Here is a 21,637-nt window from a genome sequence, read left to right on the forward strand (position 1 = left end):
CAAAGTCCCTTACGAATTTGGCATAATATTCAATGAGACCGAGAAACGACCTCAACTGATCTTTGTCACTCGGAGCTGGTGCATTCCTGATGGAGTCTAATAAGTCACGTTTGGGTTTCACACCATCGACAGAAAGGGTATAACCCAGGTATTCAACTTCCTCCACTGCAAATTTACATTTCTCTTTCTTAAGAGTTAATCCAGCTTGTTCCATCCTTTCTAGAACAGTTTTTAAGATCAGATTGTGTTCCTCTACAGTCTCACCAAATATTAGAACGTCGTCTTGGAAATACACCACGTTGTTTATTCCCTTCAGTACAACACCCATCATTCTCTGGAACACTCCGGCTGCAGAGGCAAGTCCAAAGGGCATGCGTGTGAATTGGTAAATCCCCTCAGTCGTTATAAAAGCTGTCAAGGCTTTTGAGTCTTGATGTAGCTTTATCTGATGATAAGCGCTGCGAAGGTCCAGCTTGGAGAAGTACTTCCCCCCTTTTAATGACAAGACCAACTCATTGATGTTGGGTAACGGGAAGTTATCTACTACAATGTTCTGGTTCAGGGTGCGAAGGTCCACACAGAAACGAAATTTTCCATCAGATTTGGTTGTAATAACTACGGGAGAAATCCAGGGTGATGTTTCGATTTGTTCTATCACTCCCTGATCCAACATTTCCTTCAACATCTTTCTCACTTCTTCCCGTGTAATGAATGGAACCTTCCTCACCTTGTGTTGCATGGGCATGGCATCATCACGCAATACAATCTTATGCACATAGCCTCTCAACTCTCCAATGTGTTCATCAAACAAACACTGCATCCCTTCAACAATTGAGTCCGTAGTTATACAGTCCACAACCATCACCTGTTGTGCTGCCCTGGGATTAATGATTATACCAAGGTCATACTGTTGCCCCCATCCCGGGATTGCTGGACCTGATCTAGATATATACACCTTCCCTTTGACGGAACGATCCTTAAATGATATCACACATACCATGAATCCAATTACATCTATGCTTTCGCCTTGGTAACCACAGGGACTAATATCACTAGGCAATAGTTGCACATCTTTCCAATTTTCTAAATACATATCCTTGGGAATAATCGTCCACAATGACCCTGGATCGACCATTAGCTGGGTCTCTATCTTATCAATAAGAAATTGGGCTTTGGGCCTGAACCTTCTACTGGGCTCACCTTCACTGACCCCTTCCTCACCCAAGCACAATATTTTGTTGGCACCCTCAACACCAACAACGTCCCTCACTATTTCCCTGTTTTCTACAACAGCTACTTTGTCTGCATTTCCTCCCCTGCACATCTTGGAGAAGTGTCCCTTCCTCCCACACTTCCTACAGACCTTGTCAATAGCAAAACATCTCCTAAAATCTGAGTTATGAAAAGTGCTACCACACCTACTACACATCCTACCCTGATATCTATTCCTGTCACTACCTGAAAACCCATTGTTGTATTTCTTCGGACCTCTTTCGCTCAAATCTACACTTTTCCTGCTCACAGCAGCAACTTCATCTTGTTCAACACAAGAAACACCATTCCCTTGAATGTTTTCCTTCCCATTGTCCCTCTTTTCCATCTCTCTCATACATGCATTCGATTCCTCAACTACCTTCGCTATGTCAATGGCCATTTGTAGGGTCGGATTTTTTGCGGCCCACAGTTTTTCTTGCATCTTTTTATTGCGACATTGAACTATCAGTTGGTCACGTATCATTTCGTCTCTTATCTCTCCAAAACTACATTTAATGGACAGTTCTCGTAACCTAGCTACAAATTGGTCTACTGATTCTTCGTTCCTCTGGGGTTGGGTGTAGAATTTATGCCTGGCCATAACAATGTTTACTTCTTTTGCATACTGCTTCTTCATGCGAGCTTTTGCTTCAGTATACACATTGGTTATTGCCCTCCCATCTTGATTTAATCCTACTGGAAGATATTTAAAGGAACGCTGACCTTCCTTGCCTAAGGCGCTTAACAACAGGGCTTTCTTTCTAGTTGCACTGAAATCCTTTCCATCAAGTGCTTCTATGTAGTTCTCGAAAATGTCTATCCATTCATCCCACTCAATGGGTGGATCTCCAGTTGTTTGTAGAAACATGGGAGGTACTATAACGTTTAAATTCTCCATCTTATTTTAATTGGCCTTGTATACACTGTATTCTTATATGTTATATATATTCAAGTGGAATATTGCTCACAATGTCTTACTCTTCCACTTTGCACTCTCTCTTTTTAATAATGTGCATTACACTGCTCCTCTCAATGTTTAAATGCTACTCTCTCTTCTTAATAATGTCAATAACACTGCACTTCTCAATGTCTCAATGCTACTCTCTTCTCCTTTTTAATTATATCAATTGCACTAGTCAATGCTTGTTGTGTAAAACGCTTACCGTCTTGGTTTTACTTGAGATGAGATACACAGGTTTGATCTCCAGGTTTAATTTGCGTTGATAGGGCAACATGCAGCGTTGAAAATGTGTAACGCTAAGTAAAAAGAAAATAAAAAAAAAACACAGAAACCCTTTGGGGAGCGTAGTTAGCGTTAACGCTAGCGATCACGGTTGCCTGGTAACCAGAGTTGAATCAAAGATGGCGCCTGACGCTTACGTGGCGTATCTGCGTCATCTCCGCTGTCACTGTTACGATTTACGCTGCCTGGTGCCTGACGCTTGCTCACCTTCCTGTGTGACGTGATCGAGTCTGTTCGGCAGAGAAGGACGTTCCAAAGTAAGTTCTCTCTTCTGCTCGTGTTATGTAGCTCGTGGAGGTTTTCAAAAAATGCTCCACGCTTGTTTTGAGAGCTTATTGTTGTATTCTCTCCACTTATGTTTTGCCCTATCTCTTTAAGCTTAAAGAGATAGGGCAAAACATAAGTGGAGAGAATACAACATAAGCTCTCAAAAGGCTATGATATTCTGTTAGCTGAAAAAGATTGGCCCCCAGAGTTTGTCAGGGAGTGCCCTCGTGGCGAAGAAGTGATTATGCCTGCCTTCTCGAATCACATTCCGATTCACAAAAAATATACATATGCAAGGAAATGGGCAGTAGCCCAGGCACCTGCATTATATAAAAATCATGTAGGATGGGATGAGGATTCACCGCCTCACAAAATCCAACTAAAAAGTGAACCAACTGCCCAACGGCAGTATCCCATAAAGCAAGAAGCTAAAAAACAAGTCAAGGAGATCTTAGATCAACTTGAATACCAGGGGGTGATTGAAACATGCACCTCTCAAATGAACAATCCTTTGTTTCCTGTCTCCAAGCCAGACAATTCATATCGTCTAGTTTTGGACTACAGACATCTTAATACATGTTCCAAAACTTTTGCAGTACAAAACTCGCATAGTGCAGCCCTAATGAATAACATAGTTAGGAAAAAATATAAAACGACAGACATTTCTAATGGTTTCTTTTGTCAAAACATTGCACCAGAAAGCAGATATTTGACCGCTTTCTCCGCATTTGGGTCACAGAAAAAATTCTGTCGACTCCCACAGGGGTTCAAGAACAGCCCAGGACTATTCTCAGCTAGGGTAACAGAGTTACTACAAATCTATGATGATGAAGCATTGTCCTACGTAGATGATATTTATCTCACAGACGACGACTTGGATACTCACTTGAAAAGAGTGAACACCATTATACTTGGGTTCGCAGCAGAGGGTTACAAATTCAACTTTAAAAAGTCTCGAATTGCCCATCTGACAGTACTATTTTTAGGGTACGAATTATCAAGTGAAGGGAAAAGCCTAGCGGACAACTTCTTAGAGAAGTGCGCTGTACTCCAAGCTCCAAAAACGCTGAAGAATTTACAATCAATACAAGGTTTTCTGAATTTCGGAAGAACTTACATACTAAATTACGCAGAGAGGGTTAAACCTCTCTACGAACTAATAAAACCTGATTTAAAACAAATCAATTGGACTCAAAAACACACAGAAATTTTGAGATCACTGCAAACAGACATGTTAGCAAAAACTACATTAGATACACGTGACAACACGATCGATCTTGTAATCCGAGTCATCCCAGGAAGATGCGGATTCACGTACCTAACCTCTAATGAGGGAGAAAAGGTACCAATTTCAATTAAATCTCACTTGTACACACAAGCAGAAAAAACATTCAGTCGCACAGAAAGAACTGTGAACGCAGTGCAAATCGCATTAGCAAATGAACGAGAACTAGCACACGGCAAACGGATTAATATCCTTACAGCGGAATCCGCCTTCGAGGCGCTATTCAGCCCAGTAAACCTGCCTACAGTGTCACTGGATCCGAAATGGATACAGTGCATAGATTCTCTAGGAGCGGAAGACGTAAAATACTATTTCGCACCGCAATTTGAAGAACTGAATGATTTAGAATATGAAGAAGAATATCCTCTGCCAATCGAAATTCTGCCTCTCCCACAATACGCCTGTATAATATATACAGATAGATTTGTACAGCATTTCAACGTAGAGAGAAAATCCTACGATGCAGCATGTGCGATCATTAAAGGTCGTTGGCTGTGCGGTAAATTCAGACCGAAAGTAACAAAAACTGAATCTGTAAGAAACTGTTCGGTTCAAAGAACTGAAATCAGATCTTTAAAGATGGCGCTCGAAAATGCAGAACGTGAATTCCCTACACTTATAGTGTGCGATTCTCATTTTTGCGTCAACTCTTACAACAATAAACTGCAGAGTTGGATCGAAAACGACTACAAAGATGACACAGGTGCCACAATAAAGCATAAATTGCTCTGGAACGAGGTAGCTCTTTTACACAAAGAACTACAAAAGACTCACGTGATTCACGCACAGAGTCTTCAACGTGATGGCGTTCACGTTGCAGGGAATTCATTGGCTATTACAGCCAAAGCGGAAGCAACTAAACCGGCTTCCGTAGCCACAAAAAAGCGTACAGATAAGTACATAGACGGGGAAACCATGCTGACAGTAAAAACGACCGTAAAAGGCGACTGTGCAGCACTACCCGTAAACTATCCACTCAATTAGGCATACATAATCGATGCAAACTCCGTTCCTTTTGCTCGAATCCCTGGAGTGGGGGACAGAGTAATTCCAAACAGGAGCAGGAGGGGCTTCCTCTTACTGGAAGCACACATGGGGTTGGGTCTGAGACACCAAACAATCAAAGCCTCTCTGAAAGAATTACAATCAGAGTACTGGTGGCCAGGAATGAGTATAGATATTCAATGTTTTGCTCAAAATTGTGAAAACTGCAACCGAGATCGCAGAAATGAACAGGCCAGTGTAGTTTCAGGATCCCTTCTAGACAGCATAAGGCGGTCTATCTGCGCAATCAAAGAAGAGAAGCGCGTCCCAGTGTACACCATTAAGACGAAAAGCACTTAAAAAAATGAGGCCTCCAGCGCTCGGCTGACGCTAGAACGGTTATAAAAGATTTGCGAGTCTATATCGGCATATACGCAATTACCACGTTCCATTCTGACCAGGGTCCTGCTTTCAGCTCTCGAGCCTATAAGGAGGCCATGGCTAGCATGGGAATTGGGTTGCGGTATTCTTGTCCGTCGCACCCCGAAGGGAATAGTGTGGTAGAAAGAAAAAACCGTGACATAAAGCAATCTATAACAGCGAAGGTATTAGGTTCAGGCGCTGGGTGGGTCAAACATTTAATAAGTGTCCAGACTAGTCTTAACAACATGCCAAGAAATTCTCTAAAAGGTTTCAGCCCATACGAACTATTGTTCGGAATTAGAATGAACGTTCAGGACCTCGATAGTCAGATGTCAGTGGTACAAGAAGAAACAACGCACTTTGATGTAAAAGACCGTTTGGCTGTTTTACAGGAACTGAATGAAACAAGAAAATCATTAAGCAACATAAAGTTAAAACAACAGCCAAGTACCACTGACGAGGCACCACCCGCAACAGCCCCAGCAAGGCCTGTCTGGATTCCAAAGATTGGGGATCTAGTCAGAGAAAAGATCGCGGTTAAGAAGGAATTTGGGCCTTCTTACAGAAAAGCAGTACCTGTCTTGGCAGTCACCGGAACAAGATCAGTTGTGCTACCGCCCCTTGCTGGTAAAAAGGAGAACAGAGTCGTGTCCATCGATCTGGTAAAACCACAAACATGTGGCCTATAATCAACAGTAGGCCCAGTGGACTCCCAAGAAACAACAGAATACCCAAACTTGCAACAATCCAAGAGGTTCAAACTGAAAGACTCATCACATTCGATCAGCCTGCAGTGCACAATGAAGGACTATGCAATACAGCCATGGAACTCGTGCCTCTTGAAACACAGATTGAAACAGTTCGTCAAGAAACAACACCAGTCTACACTAATGTGGCATCAGAAAGTGCTACCGAAAGACAGATTGAAAGAACAATCCCATCAATTGACAGAACTGCCTCTGGTTATTTCATCAACTTCGACAACTTCTCTGAAGATTTAAACGACCCCGAAGTGATGCCAGAAACTAAAAAGTATTCTAAAGAAAATAATACAGGACTCCTTCAACAAATCAAAGAATTATATCTGGATACACCGTTGATTGAGCATTGGATTATCTCAGGGGTATTCATACTCCTACTATGCCTAATTTTAGTTTTAATTTTAGGGAAGTTCATTACAATTGAATGGACACAGCAAGTCAGAACATCAACCTAGTCCTGAAACCACACAGATCATCCCACGTGAAGAAAAGAGAACTGTCAACAGTAAATGTCACAGCAATTCCAATACCTGGTGGGGTAGTATGGGAGAAAACAGACTATGAGATATATGGTCCGGTCGAAATCCTGAAGTATCCTCATCAACTAAAGGTTTCCTTAAGTGACTTTGTGACTCCTAGTACATTCTCTGATGATTGGGACTTTAACAGTATTAATGACATGATGTCTGATTTAGTAATGTCAGCTAGATTCACAGATCATGATTATTTACAAGGTTCATCTAGTTATGAGCAGTTATTCTGTTACACCCACTATGGGGATCATTACTTGCATAAATCTGCACAGCCTAGAAATGTTTTTATGTATAATCAATGGGAACATTGTTCTACACCACCTAAAAGCAGTTCTAAAGCATTTTTTGAGAAATTCAAATACTTCTCAGGGTTTAACACCAGTGATGCAGAAACGTTTTATTACAAACTGTTAGATAAAACAGGAATGAAAACAATGCTGACAAATTCTAAATTGATATATTCAGAAGCATTTTATGACAAAATGATGACATTTGGTTTTGATTATTGGAAAAATAATATTGAAACGAAAACAATTTGGGGTACAAAAGATTGGCAGGTGCAAGGCATAGAAGCACTATTTAGAACCTGCATGATACCAGAACAAATGTTATTTTTAAATGACACAATACACCAAACATCTTGTCTTGGCCTAGCCAAGAACAAAGATCTTAAAACACCGTCTATACCGAAGCCAATACCTGAAAATGCAACAGCTGATATTGAGTTAGACGTGTCACAAATTTTACATTTCAACAGAACACATCCTGATTGGAAAAAGTGGTTAATCTGGCCTACAGACACAAATAGCTGTCAAGATAGGTTCCTGAATAAAACACAGGGGTTAAAAAGGACCAGATTAGACCCTAGATACTCCCAGAGACAACATCCAGGGATTATAACAACATACAGTGTAGGGAAACTCTGCCTAGAATGGCTAACTACATCCACACTGGCTGAAATTAAGCAACACTTGTCTTTATTAAAAGATGGTGCTGATTTGCGCGACTTCATTCTTGGACCACGCAAACAGCGTCAGAAGCGTTTCATAGCGACCAGTATCTATGCTGCTTACAACGAGGCTTGGAAAGTAAAGCAAATTGAAACTGCTGAAAAAATACGAGAAATTGATCGTATTCATTTGGAGAAATCACTTTCTGTGGTAGACAATGGGTTAATGACTCTGTCTTCCAGAATATATTCTTTGGACAATATTGTATCCTCTGCCTTTGATGTGATAGACAGAGATTTGCTAATGTTACAACATGGCCAGTCTCAATTACGCTCTATTATAGAACTAGGCTGGACGCTGCAAAATCTTCGTTCAGGCTATGTGCCTTGGCGTTTAATCAACACAACGTCATTATTTTCCAGTTTTAACCTTACTGATAAACAGATCAGTTTGGCACAGAAAGGAGCAGACTATACAATCCTGAGCATCGAAAAACTCGAGAGATTACCATTGACAATGTCAGAGAGTCCTGTAATATAATTATCACAATTCCGATAACAACTTTCCGATTTCATAAATGCCTTGAGTACATACCTGCTGGCCAGTATGAACAGTTGGGTAAGGGATATGTAAAATCCGAATGGAAATTACCATACACTCATTCTTGCTATAGTGACAGCGACAAAAATGTATTTCTTAGTGGTGACAACTGTAAACACTCACTAAGCGGTATACTTTTGTGTCAGGGTATTAATTTACACGGAGCATGTGATGGAAATTCAAACAACCTTTCATGCCACCAGCTAGTCACACCTGCAACTCAGATAGAGCCCTTCTTTATGCAACTCGCAAACGGGAGTTACATTCTTAGAACGGATCACAGGTGTTGTGGCCTCGCGCCCGGAAAAAGTTATCTAGTACATGTAACGTCCATGGTCAAATGTTGTATGCAAGCATTGTTTCCGAGCGGGCCTCCAGACATAGTGACTCCCGTCTGGCCTCGTCTGAATCTCTATTCTATACGAATTGATACATTAAGCAAAATGAAATCTGTGCTTTTACAGACAACAGTGCCTATAACGTCATCTAAAGAGACGTATGATATTCTAGTCGCAAGGACGGCTACTGAAGTCCATGACCTTTTATCAACAAATTGCCCCGTGCATTTCGTAGAAATGTTCAGCCAACTCCTTAACATGTCTAGTGCAACAAGCATCCCAGGCATATTTAAGACAGTCTTTACGGGACTGCTAACACCCTTCCAGGCAATTTTGGGAATCTTTCCTAATTTTGTGCACTCCATTTTTGGCGGCATTCCACTATTTTTGGGACTCATCGCAGGGATTCTATTTTTGACCATCCTGCTACGTTATGGCAAGCCTCGGCTCAGACATAGCTCCCATGGGAATGGAAGAGACAATCCTAGCAATGCGCTACAGGGACAGGATATCTAACGTCCCCGGATTGGCCAGGCTGAGAGATCTAAACATGACCTGGTTCCTTTCGTTCAGACCGATATGGCAAAATTGCATTTTACCTGTGCTACGGTGTATGCTTTGCGGCGATGAATGCGTGTTGGACATCTGTCTTTCACTTCCATCAGCAGTACCAATGGACGTCGATACTTTGCTCAGTCCAATAACGGCTCACGCATTGTGTTGTCCCCAGCGGCTACCAATCCTGATGACGGCATTCGTGGAGACTCCTGTACTACAGCCAAGTGGTAACAGTGGAGCGAGTGACAAAAGCAACATCATCCAGGTACAACGTTCTGTGAGCATTGCTGGTCCTGCCTTCGATGACAGCAATCATTCTCACACCTGCCAAGTTACAGCGCTATCTAATTTGGTTGAACTATCACCTGATTTTGTAGACCAATTCTTTGCGAGCCTGTCTGATACGATGTTCTCACCCATAGAGAAACAATAACTTTTGAAAAGCTTTCCGACACACAGCGTTCCCATGAACTCTGAATTCGGCCTTCAGTTTTGATCAACAAAAACTGCCAGGAGCTTTGGAAATCTATTTTTTTTGAATTGGACAATTTTTTTAAAAATATTGACCCTCGCTTTTTGGCACGAACAATTCTTTGCTTAACGTAAAAACTATTCTTAGAGAACAGAAGCTTCACACTTCTATTTCTAAGCACATCTAGAGACATAACAACATAACACCAGCCTCTAGCACACATGTTATTACAATGCATTTTTATGTGATGATTTATCTCGCCTTTCTTCTGTCAGAGATACTTCATGTGTAATTCCTTTTGCATAATCGTTCGTTGATTTCATATGCAATAATATTTTGAATGATTATTATGCTTTAAAAAACGTACAGTACCTAAATTCCATGTATTACAAGTACGCCTATTTCGAATGCATTTATGTATTTTGGGGTGGGCAATGTTACACATACATCTAATTGCTTAGTTTTAGTAATTTTGATGGACATGAAAACGTGGAGTGGGTGTTGCGTGCTTATCTAGGTTCCTGATCGATACTGTGACCTTATGCCCCTATTCGGCTATAAATCCATTTATTCCCTATATTGGCATAACCGTTCAAGTGCGATTTTCTGAAAAGTCATCTCTGGCCTCACACGAACAGAGCCACATTCCAGCATTCCAGCATGACTCTCTGCTACTTCCTTTGCGACCAATTAGTGCAATGACAGAGCAGTAGTCACTATCTGATATTCCTAGATAACACTCCGAGTTCTTCAACAAGATAAAAACTTAGCAAACCTGGAAATCCCCGCTTGCTATGTTTTGATTAGTAATGGAACTCTAATGAGCAACTGATAACTATCACTTCCTAGTGACATCTTTAATTGACGTCTTATGTCCAGCAAACTTGCGTCAAACCCGGCACCTGTCAGGTATAAATATTACCAACGTTGCCTTAAGCAAGGAGAGAGATACGAGCTGGGAGTTCGTTGCCTGTTGCTGATGCCAGCTGCCTGCATGACCCTGTGTTGGTAAAAACTAGCACTCTGTCGCTGCAGCCTGCTATCCTGTGGTGGTGAAGCTGCTGATTACCATTATCGCCGCTACAGCGCGAACTATGGTGCAGTACGCTTGAGGAGCCAAGCAGCCGTCCTCTGCGAAGACATCCAGCCCAGCTGCCCGCGGACGCTGTCACCCCTCCTTCCTCGACGCGCTGAGAGAAGCCGCTGCATTTCTCGTGCAGAGAAATCCAGTCCCGGCGCTTCCGGTTTACCCTCGCGGGTGACTGGGATATCGAGAGAGACCCCTGAAGGAGATACCAATCCTCCATCATTCTATTCAGACGTATGGTGTTGACTAAACCCTTAGACGAGAATTCTTGAAACAAACCTTGGCAAAACCAACTTAACTTAAGCTACTTACTTACTCCCCCTCCCACGTGTTAGGCTTAGGTCAGGCACACTGGGGTAGGCTTAGTTAGAAGCACCAGTTGAGTATGTTAGCCTAATGTATATATGACTGTATATATGTTTTATTACTTTTAAACCATTGTATGGCTAAGAAACCATATCAATGCTTTTACAGTTCTATTTCGCAATACTTATCTTACTGTACGTACTTTTTATAATAACAGTTATTGCAATTGTGGCAATACATTTCTCTTGTACGAGAAGAAAGACTGTTCAATAATGTTAACCTTTATTGATACACGCCCGTCTCTCTATTCTCTACATACTGTGAAAGTAAACTGCACTAGACTGATTGAGTGAAATCTGTGTCTATTGTTTCACACGACCCTAGAGATCGACTCTTGATCTGAGGAGCAAAGTTGTCATGTTGCACGGTTGTTGGAAAACTGAATCCCTTCTTGTCTGTGCCAAGGAAGCTGATCACTTCCTATGCAGAGAAGAAAGTTTCCAGTGACCTCTGAGCTAGTTGGTAACACAACCCAATTAAGTTTAGCATAGTCAGTGGAGGCCTGGAATATAAGCAGTTCCACGTCGATACTACTGTTTATGTTATTCCAATGCGCAGGGCCTAGTGGGAAACTAGGAACTACACTACAAAGTTGTGACTCTGTACCATGTCTATGAAACTATAAACCTGTCGTTGTTCTGTGCTCTGCCTCGCCCGTCTAAGGAGGAAGAGTGCTGAGCTTTTACTTGAAACGTACCAAACAACAAAGGACGGACAATCAGCTTTTTGTGAGGTTTGCTGGCTCAAAAAAAGACACAGCAGTGCCGAAACAGACCATCTCCTGCTAAGTCGTGCTTTGCATAAAGATTTTCTATACATTGGCCAAGAAGCCTTCTCCAGAACGACTGCAAGGTCATTCCACCAGGGCCAAGGCCACTACATTTGGCATATTTTGTTCCTGTCCTGGATATCTGCCAGGTAGCTAAATAGGCATCACTCTGTTCACGAAGCACTAGTGACTGGACAGCCAGATTTGCCAAAAGGGGTATTTTGCCTGCTCAGCCCCACAGGATTTTTTTTGTATGAGCCTTGTTCACTGACCTACCTCCTAATTGCTACTGCTCTGATACTTAATTAAAAGGTGAGGAATCTGCGGTTAGAATTTTGTATCAGAAGAACATGTTACTTACTTTTTGTAATGGTCTTTCTGGTAGAGACTTTAACCTCATATTCCTCCCCACCCATCCCATGCTACTCGTTCTGTGAATCTGACTCTCTCCATAAATAATATCCCAAGTCTAGGAATTGGCACTCTGGTCAAAGCCACTTTTCTGCTTGGGTTCTGTGTCCGGGGCGTGGAGAGTCTCAAAAGCAACTGATGTGATCGTGCAGGAGTAGCATCCATTTAGGCTCTACACGCCTTTTCCAGAGCGGAACAGTGTCTGTATGGAGGTGCATGGCACCATCTGCTATTGCAGAGGTACTGCTCAAAAAAGTTTCCTGATCCAGTCTGACGCCAGGGGAATAGTCAAAAGGTTAGCACTCTGCAGTTAGATAGAGTCTCTAGCAGAAAGAGCATTACCAAAGGTAAGTAACTTGTTCTTTTGGGTGTTGCCCACATTCAGTCTGAATAACAAGTGATGATGTCAACAGTAAGCTCCACACAACCCCACAACTTAATCACCATATTTATATTCTATTTTCTACAGTCTGGCTAAAAAAAATGACTGGGATAGCAAAATTAAAACTTCACAAAAAACATTAAAAGAAAGTAGGTTTACAAAAACAAAATTATTTTAGAGTCTACCAGCATATAATCACAAAGCCTAACTCTTAAGAAAGAAAACATTTATTGTGACCCTTAATTCATACACAATGTCCTTGTTCAGATGAGCCCTGTGAGGAAATGGAGACTGTACAGGGTCATCCTTCAGACCCATTTCACTCAGCACCAAATAATGATAAAGTAACAGTGAGCCCTTGTTCTTCTAAATATGAGGAGTAGCAGCAAAAATGTAACGAAGAAGAAAAGATATGGGAGGACTTCCAGATAGAACCTAATGTTTAGAGTAGGAAATGTACCCTATTAGTACTTCTTCATCAGGTGGAAGTATAAGCATATCCTGTATAACAAAAGTGTTGCAAAAGCCTTTGGGGGCAAAGGGGACAAAAAGCAAGCAAAACATTGCAAAATCTTCACCTGCAAGTATCCGCATCCTCAGTCATAGGGCAATGCATTATTTTGTTTTTTTATATATCTTTTTCTTTGAGAATATAGTCAAATTGGGATACTAGATACAATCATATGACATAGCAATTGTATATTTCTACCATTACATCGCAAAACACTGCACAGTGTTCAATCATAATATTAATGCGTCTCCTCTGCCAAATTTTCCCTGATATTATACATCCTGGTTGCACCTCCGGGCCGCAGAGAGGGGCTAGCGCAGATTCCTCCCCTGTGAGCATTCCACTTTACCCAGACCTGGTTAGACAATGCATTGTTGATCAGTTAAGTGCGTTCAACCGAAATCTTTTTCATATGCTTCCCATCTCTGAAACCACTGGTATTACTGGTGGTCAGCAGGTGAAAGAGTGCCAGAATGATGATTGTCGAAAGGCGCTGTGTTCCAGTAGCTCGAGACAGATCTGACCGTAGTTACAGGCTCTTCTCTTGAGGAATGGGGAGCCCACTTGATGAACCGAAAAAAATGGGTTTCAAAAGTAAAATTAATTGCTTGATGTCAGGCGTGGAAAATGAGTTTGTACAGATAGCGTTGAAAACAACTTCTTGCTGAAACCTCACCCAGTCACCTTCCCTTGAAGTCACTGTTTTTTCTTATTTACAACTCATGTGACTCTATGAAAGATATAATGGAGAAAGTTACTTACCTATCTCTGCTGTACTACAGCATTAGTATATTTCAAAGACTCGAGTATAACCAGCCCTCCTCCCCAGAGAGATGCTAGGGTTTCGATAAATGATAACTGTCCATGCTATGACATTTTTGGCATCCAGGGCTGGAGCTTTAGGTCCACCAATTTTTGGCTGGAAGGAAGAGAGTACAAATTAAATGGGTGGGCTAGAGTTTTGAATCTATACTGGTGATATTTTATAGCTGTTTACTTGTCAGTGTGCTGAGGTTTGCCAGCCTGTAGATGGAAAATATTTGAATCAAGAAAAGATACAAAATTTTGAGATTTGTAGTTGCATCAGTCACTATCTGCTCTCCTGAATGCTCAGTTGTCACCCTACCAATCCCCTCCTCGGCTATTATTTACTGTGTTTGTACTCTCTCCCGTGCAATCCTCTCTAATCCTGCGATCTGCTTTTCCAACACTACTTTTTGTACTGTCCTCTCTCCTTCATTCTCTGCCCTCTCCTTGCCCCTCCATAGGCTCACTGGCCTCTTTCTTCGATGCCCAGTTCTTACTCTCCCTGCCGTGTAGTAAGCGACTACTCTTCCATTTGGATTCTTCAACTCTCCACCTACTGATTTGCACCAAGGTCTTTGATCACTGGCCAGTGTTCCCATGTAGCTCCCTGTCAACATAACCTTCCCTCCACCCAACCGCTGTCCATTGCTTTGTTACCCCAGTGATCATCCTCTTGTGTGCTGTTCACTTAATACCCTCTCTTGTTCCCTAGGTCATTGCAGATCTGATGCAGAGGATCCAGAGGGTCTCACAGTTCCCTGCAAAGCTGCTGTTGGTCCGAAGACAACTAATGGGCAGCTCTTCCGAAGAGCAGTAAGTAATGGTTCTAAAAGCATCTCTGTAGCCTACATAATTCACACCTACTCTGACTCCGAAAGTTTTCCGAGCATTATATACACCATCTGCCAACACAACAGAAATCTAAGTATTTATTCTCTCACATGGGTACTCAGCACATAGCTCAAGCAGAATGCAAGTTGAAAAACAGTGATTAAACCATATCTACAGAATACTGCAGGTTTGGATATTCGTGTAAGGGCAGAAAGCTACATTGGAAGAAGGCTCTCACTCTGTGCTCATCTCGGCCCTTAGGAGGTGAAATACCCTTGACTCTTCTAGAGACCCGTTGGCTAGCAGTGCTTTGGAAGTTTACTTTTCACTGAATTCTGAACCATAATTCACAGTATCCAGTTAATATTTTTAGTTATTTTTATGCAAAGAAAGAGCTCTTCCAACATTTAGGTGGTTGACAATCCTTCTGCAGTGATCTCAGGAAAAGGGGACAATTATGTATAAAAAAGGTCCTGGCTGATATAGTATTCTGACAACACTTTAATCAAAAGAGGATTTCTTCTGAGGACCACACTGTCCGTATGGAAGACCATGTAGGGATATTAGGCTGACAGAGCTTGTATTTCACAGTATCTGCAGACTAAACTAACTACAACCAAAACAGAACAGTCAGCAACACTCTTGATGGAATCCAGTCCCACACCCTCTTTATGATGTAGGATGGGTCATCCAGTGTGAGTCAGGCTTTACTTATAGGAGAATCGAAGAGGCTTTATCTTATTCAAAAGGCCATCATCCATAGCTTCCTCTGACCTATCTTCAGAGTCTGGATCTGGAAGGTCGGCCCACTTGAGAGGAAAAGACACCTCCCTCACGGTGCCAGCATTCTCCAGTATTTGCATTAGAATTTGCTATAGGTGAATCATGTCACGCCCGCTGTAAGGGATGCACTCACTGGTTCAGAATATGCTTCTTTTGCTGACGTCAATCCATGTTTATAGAGGAACAAGCGGTCCCTGACAGAATATTTTACAACAATACACATAGAAGTCAAATAATTTCTATTGCAACGAAAATAAAATGAAGTAATACAAGGATTTAATATATATTTAAAACGGGAAATATAAAAAGTGGGAAACATAGAGGGCAACAAACAATTAGATTACCAAAGTTCAGACATTTACAAGGTGACGGCTCAAATAATAAATAATTAGTGGGATATATATTTTAAGGTACCAATGTTATTCTTATTAAAATAAAGAGCAGTTGCAATAGTTATTTTGACATACAGTACTCCAAAACCTTCCTTATTCGTTTGGGTGCATACTGTTCCAAAGAAGTAGAAAGGAGACATGTTTGTACAACTCCAAAATAAACAAATGAATGTGCTGGTAACAGGTGCCACAGTCCAGGGCACGGCTGGGAGGTTGGCAGGGGACGGAACATAACATTCACTCCCCTTCTTCACCGGACCTGTTATGCCAGTTAGGGGACGACTGGATAAAATGAAACAAATGGGCGATGTAATTACTGGCATTAGCCAATACCTTTTGAGTTTAATAAGACTATATGTATAATATACTTACTTACAAGGGCTTTTATGTAGTTTTCTTTACCCATTGATCTGTTATTGCATCAGTCACATCTTTCTTCTGCTTAATTCAGCATAACCAATGGGGTTGTGGTTCAGCCCACTTCAGCCATTGACCAACTTCGCTGCGAGTGATTCTGCACTTTCACAAGGGGAATATCTGCAAATTGAGTAATTCTCTTCAGTTCCCTTCAAATATGTTTGCTTTTAGCCAGTGTTCTTTAGACTTCCCCAACAATAAAGTTTTGAAAAACCCATGACAAAATAAAACAAGCATTGACAAAGGCAAAAAGGTTTGCAGCCAACACTAGACAGACCTATTGGCTATGCCAGTGCTGGCCAATAGCTGGCATAAAGTCAAAAGGAAAGGTATATGTCTGGTGTAATAGAGATTGAAAACTTTTGGCTGGAGTGTCACACCTAGGATCATATTTACAAGGGGATCGTGTCACAGGAACGTCACTTTTACCAACGTTGCGGTGGTGCAATGCCCTGCATCATATTTGCAAAGTGACGGTAACGCTGCTTTCTAAATATGGTACCCTTTCACCGGGTATCTGCGTGAAAGGAGCGTGCAATGGGTGTTGCTGTGGGTGTTCCACCGCAACATCAATTGCTTTTGATGCTGCCCTAGATTAAAAAGGATCTGTAAATCTGAGGCACGCCAAAAACTAACGCCATGCACTAGCAGGTGTGAGAATGGCAGAACAAGAAATACTCTTATTTCTTCTCATTTTTGCTTTTTCTATGTGTGCTGCTTTCTGCAGCACACATAGAAAGAGCAAAACGCCATTATTTAACGTTTGTTTATGTGCAGGAAAGTGTCCCTTCCTGCACATAAACAATAGTTAAATGATGACGATTTGCTACTTCTATGTGTGCTGCAGACGGCGCAAAGGTGTCTGTGTTGGCGCTAGGCAGCTACTTTTAGTGCCAGCGAAAACACAGGGAAGCACTGTATTGTTGTAAAATGGCGTATCCCTACATTTTGGAAATGGCTGTGCCCTGCACTGCCAAATTTGCTGCAGCAATGTGCTCTGCCATTTCCTTGTACATATGCCCCTCTGTGTTTAAGGAAAGCGGGGAACATTTATAGCAGGCATTATAATTGATGATGCCCCAACTGTAGCTCATCTTAAGTATAAGATCTACCATTGGTTTACCACCAGAGTGGAATCTTTTGGACAACCCTTTGACTGTAGGTGGCAGCTGTTATATCTGAGGATGTGTTACTTGCTGTTATTGAAAGTACCCTAGTTTTGGGGGATGCCTACACTCATACATTAAGTGCAAGCCTTTACATGCTTGTAGAAAATCTGAATCTGTTTTTTGTTTAAAGTGCCTTTGTGATTTTATCTTCCCACTATTCTCTTCTAGGACCGACCACATGATCCTGCTGAAGGGGGTGGTGGTGCTCGAAGAATTCTGCAAGGAGCTGGCAGCAGTGGCCTTTGTGAAATTTCCTCCTGAGGAAATGGGTTATCCGGAAGAATGCAATGCTGAAGCCAGAGAAGACCAGTCTAGTGTCGCAGATGGAGACACATCGCAAATGGGATTCAGAAAGGGAAAGCTCCACGCAGAAGCTAGGGACGGCACGACTTGCAAAGGAAGAAGAGAAGACGCACACTGTGAAGGTGGAAGAGATGACAAGTCCCTTACAGGCCCCAAGAAGGGTAGTCCTAGGACACAGGCCAAGGAGTCTGAAAGCTCTCGTGCTAGGAAGGACACAAAGAAAACAACAGATAATCCCAATGCACAGGCTCGGACGGACACCCCAGACACAGAGCACAGGGAGAACACTTGAACTGACTGCACACACCATTGCCCAGATCATTGCACTCCCCCTGAAACGGAGAGATAGGTGATGCTGTCACAAGTTGTGGCAAAGTGATACCCTAGGACCTTCCTAAAATGGGTTCAGCTGCTACAGGTTCTCAACTTGATTCAGGTGATTTCTTGACAATAAAAAACAAAGCGCCCTCATCCTTCAGCACCTGAACACTTTTAAGACCATAGACAAATGGCATTGGTTCCCGGGTACCCCAAAAGCCTGAGAGCCAGTGGCAACAGAAGACAGTTTCCACAACCTTCCAACATCTTTAAGGTCTGTGATAAGGGGTGTTTCTGCTCAAGCCTCCCAACATCTAGAGGAAGCTGGTAATGGGTTTTGGACTGGCCTTTGAACACCCTGAGGTCATCTGACGCAAGGTGCCCTCCGCCCTTGAACACTGCTGAAGTTTTGAGCGTCATTGCTCAACTTTGAAATTTTGGTGTCTTTTAATTTATGTTTTGATTTTTAATGGGAATGGGAAATGTACTGTATCGGTGATGGTGGGGTTATTTGTCCCAAAGACTGGCAGTGTTAAGAGGGAGAGAAGGGGAGAGCTAATCCCCGCACGAGAACACAGATATCAAGTGACTTTCCATCCACCATTGAGGATACATAACTGAGGGACACAGGAGAAAGAGATTTGGTCAGGATTATGTAGCGGGTTCATTCATAAAGTAAGGCAGGAACATTGTACTCCAGACTCGGGGGCTAAAATATCTGTTCACTTGTTTAAAACAGTGGGCATTAGATATCCATCTGTGGGCAGAGGGTATACAGATGCGCGGAGCCGAGCTCTGGCTAGGCAATGGCCCTGCCAACATGGGCAATTTGGATCTTTGTAATGGATATTGGAGGGTGCGAGGCAGGTTCTCGTGCAGTGACTGTTTTGATAAACCTGCGAAGATTTGAAGTATAAAGCTGCTTGCACCTCCTACTAGATTCATTCTCTACAGTCTATGACAAGTCACTGCCATGCTCTTTTTGTGGAACCCAAATTAAGCGCTAACCTCCCTTTCAGTATGTGATGGCTAACGCTTCTACAGGCTCTGTGATCTTGGCAGATCACAGACCTTCCTTTTGCCTTAGTTGTGGTTAATCTCTGCTGCGCTCTGTGTGTGTGTGTGTGTGTGTGTGTGGAGGGGGGGGGGGTGTTTGTGTGTGTGTGTGTGACCTTAGGTTACTCACACCTCCCCTACCTGTATTAATCTGCTATGGATTCTCTTTGCAACCACAAGTTTTTTTGGGTTCTCCTTGCTCTTTAGTCTGTATGTGACTCTTTTTCAGCCTCCCTGGATGATCCATTGTTCTCCATGTGCATGCCTGACTCTGATATGGACTCTCTGTGTGACATTAGGCATCAAATGTTTTCTTGTAACTCATTCTGAAGTTGATGTGGACCTTGCATATCATTTGGCCAATGACGCTTCCCTTGAACCTCAGTTTGACCCCACTGTCTCTCTTACTGTGTGACCTCAGGCAAACCACTTCTCTTGGCTCTATCTATGACAGACTGGCTACTCCCCATAAATGGTACATTTACATACCACTGTGGTACCCTAAACGGCTAATTTACTATTCTGTCATGTAAAACATGCATTTGGAACACAGGAAATGATTTCTGCATTGTATCTCTGAAAGAAAACAGACTTTTTCGTATGGGAACACATAAAAAAGCACAAGGGGGAACGCCCCACGGTGTACTCAAGTCTCCAGAAAAACAGTCTTTGGCTAGTCGGTTTCCAGAGTGGTGCTGCCTAAGGTCAAGACAGCTATTTACTTCAAATTAATCTAGATCCTCCTCAGGGATATAAGAGAAAGGTCTTCACAGTCTCCGGCCCAAAGGCAGCATGGTTTTGGGGCGCTTTAGGGGCTGATAGAGCAAGGAAGGTGCAAAACTCAGTCGGTTTCGTACCCTCATTTTTCCAGCAAGCCTGACCAGCACATCTAGAGCGATGGTATTTGGATCTACCTGCATGAGGAGGATACCAGATGCTGCAAACCTCGCTTTTCTATAAAATAATGCTCTATTATCCCTAGCCGTCGAGAAATTTAAGAAACACAATGATTACAATGAAATTGAAAAAAAGCAGGACTAATTAAAAGTATAATTTTGTTGTACTTAGTAATTACAAAGTACCATAAACCTGCAACCAAATATTTGTTACCAGTGGGAAACAGTAGTGTACCCCATTATCAAATCCAAGTTAGGGACGAAAGTTTTTAAAAGATGCACATTTTTAAGAAAATGCAAAGCATAAGTGATTTTACTACAATTTCTAAAAATGCCTGGTTTCTTAGTAATGCTTTTCTAATGAAAAATAAATCTATTTGTTATGAAAACCCTCTCTCTCGCTCTCTGTTATTATATAAATATTCTGATATATATTCCAAAAAAAAGGGGAGTCCCCACACTTATATTTATGTCATTTATTACTACACGGCAAACGTCAGATTCGAGTTTGTTACCACCGTACAACAACATCGGCATTAGAAAAAAATATATGCAGAGGAGCAGAGTATATAATATACTACTTATTAGCTTTGTTGGAGGAGGGAAGGGGCATCATGACCCATATGTGGCTTCGCCTCTGGTAATTCATGGCCTCTCCCCACTCAACAATAGTAATCAATAGCATATTACACTCTTCATATGTGCATATATAATATATATTCAGGTATACAAGGGGAAATGTATAAAGGATCTGTGTAAACCGCACAGAAAACTCAACGGATAGAACAATTTTTCAAGATTAATGGCATTTACATCTTAACAAATAAGCTTGCAAACAGCAATTTCGAAAAAAGGCATTCTATTTGACTTCTGTGAAACTGTAACTACCTTTCATCATTAAAAGTATTCTCTGTAATGCTATTCTGGAAAATAATTTTTCAAGAAATTGCATACAAACAATCTAGTCAACAAAACGCATCCTCTAGCGGGCAAGATGATGCTTTCCTTTCTGATAGATACTTCTGACTACAGATTCCTCACGTTTTGAATATTACCCAAGCGTGAGACAAGATCTGAAACTCTCCAGCAGTACCCCTGTGCACATGTAGGTGGTTCATCTCTGCATCGATGTAGTTCCACTTCAGAAGTGAAGTGGCGTGTGGAGTCGTGTTTAAGCACCAACCACCCATGTGTACTGACATCAGTTCCTTTCTGCCCCGCCAAACGTGGATCTTGAGCTACCAAATTTTATTTGAGATGGGGTTTTTTTCTCCAATTATTTTTTGTAAAAAACAGAGTTGTATGTAAAATGTCACGCCTTACACTAAGAGTTAAACTTTGTAGGGACTGTCACATGCAAATGTCTTTGAGAGATCCCCATCAGGTTTGCCTGTGGTGCCTGAGTCGGATTATGACTGAAAGACCTGGAGTGACTGCACCTTAATGAAGCCCAGGGCCATCTAGAAGAGCA

The 21,637-nt window shown here is 41.9% G+C and overlaps 1 protein-coding gene across 1 annotated transcript in view; it reads left to right on the forward strand.

Annotated features, from left to right (window-relative positions):
- FHIP2B (FHF complex subunit HOOK interacting protein 2B) overlaps positions 1-21,079 on the forward strand; it is a 174,973-nt gene extending 153,894 nt beyond the window's left edge. The window contains exons 16-17 of the mRNA XM_086943678.1: positions 14,714-14,814; positions 17,762-21,079. Of these exons, the coding sequence (XP_086799804.1) occupies positions 14,714-14,814; positions 17,762-18,188 (528 nt within the window). The 3' untranslated portion in view covers positions 18,189-21,079. The remainder of the gene's footprint in view (positions 1-14,713; positions 14,815-17,761) is intronic.
- Positions 21,080-21,637: the final 558 nt, after the last annotated feature.

Source organism: Lissotriton vulgaris, chromosome 11 (assembly GCF_964263255.1).
Source record: "Lissotriton vulgaris chromosome 11, aLisVul1.2, whole genome shotgun sequence".
Taxonomy (NCBI): Eukaryota; Metazoa; Chordata; class Amphibia; order Caudata; family Salamandridae; genus Lissotriton; species Lissotriton vulgaris.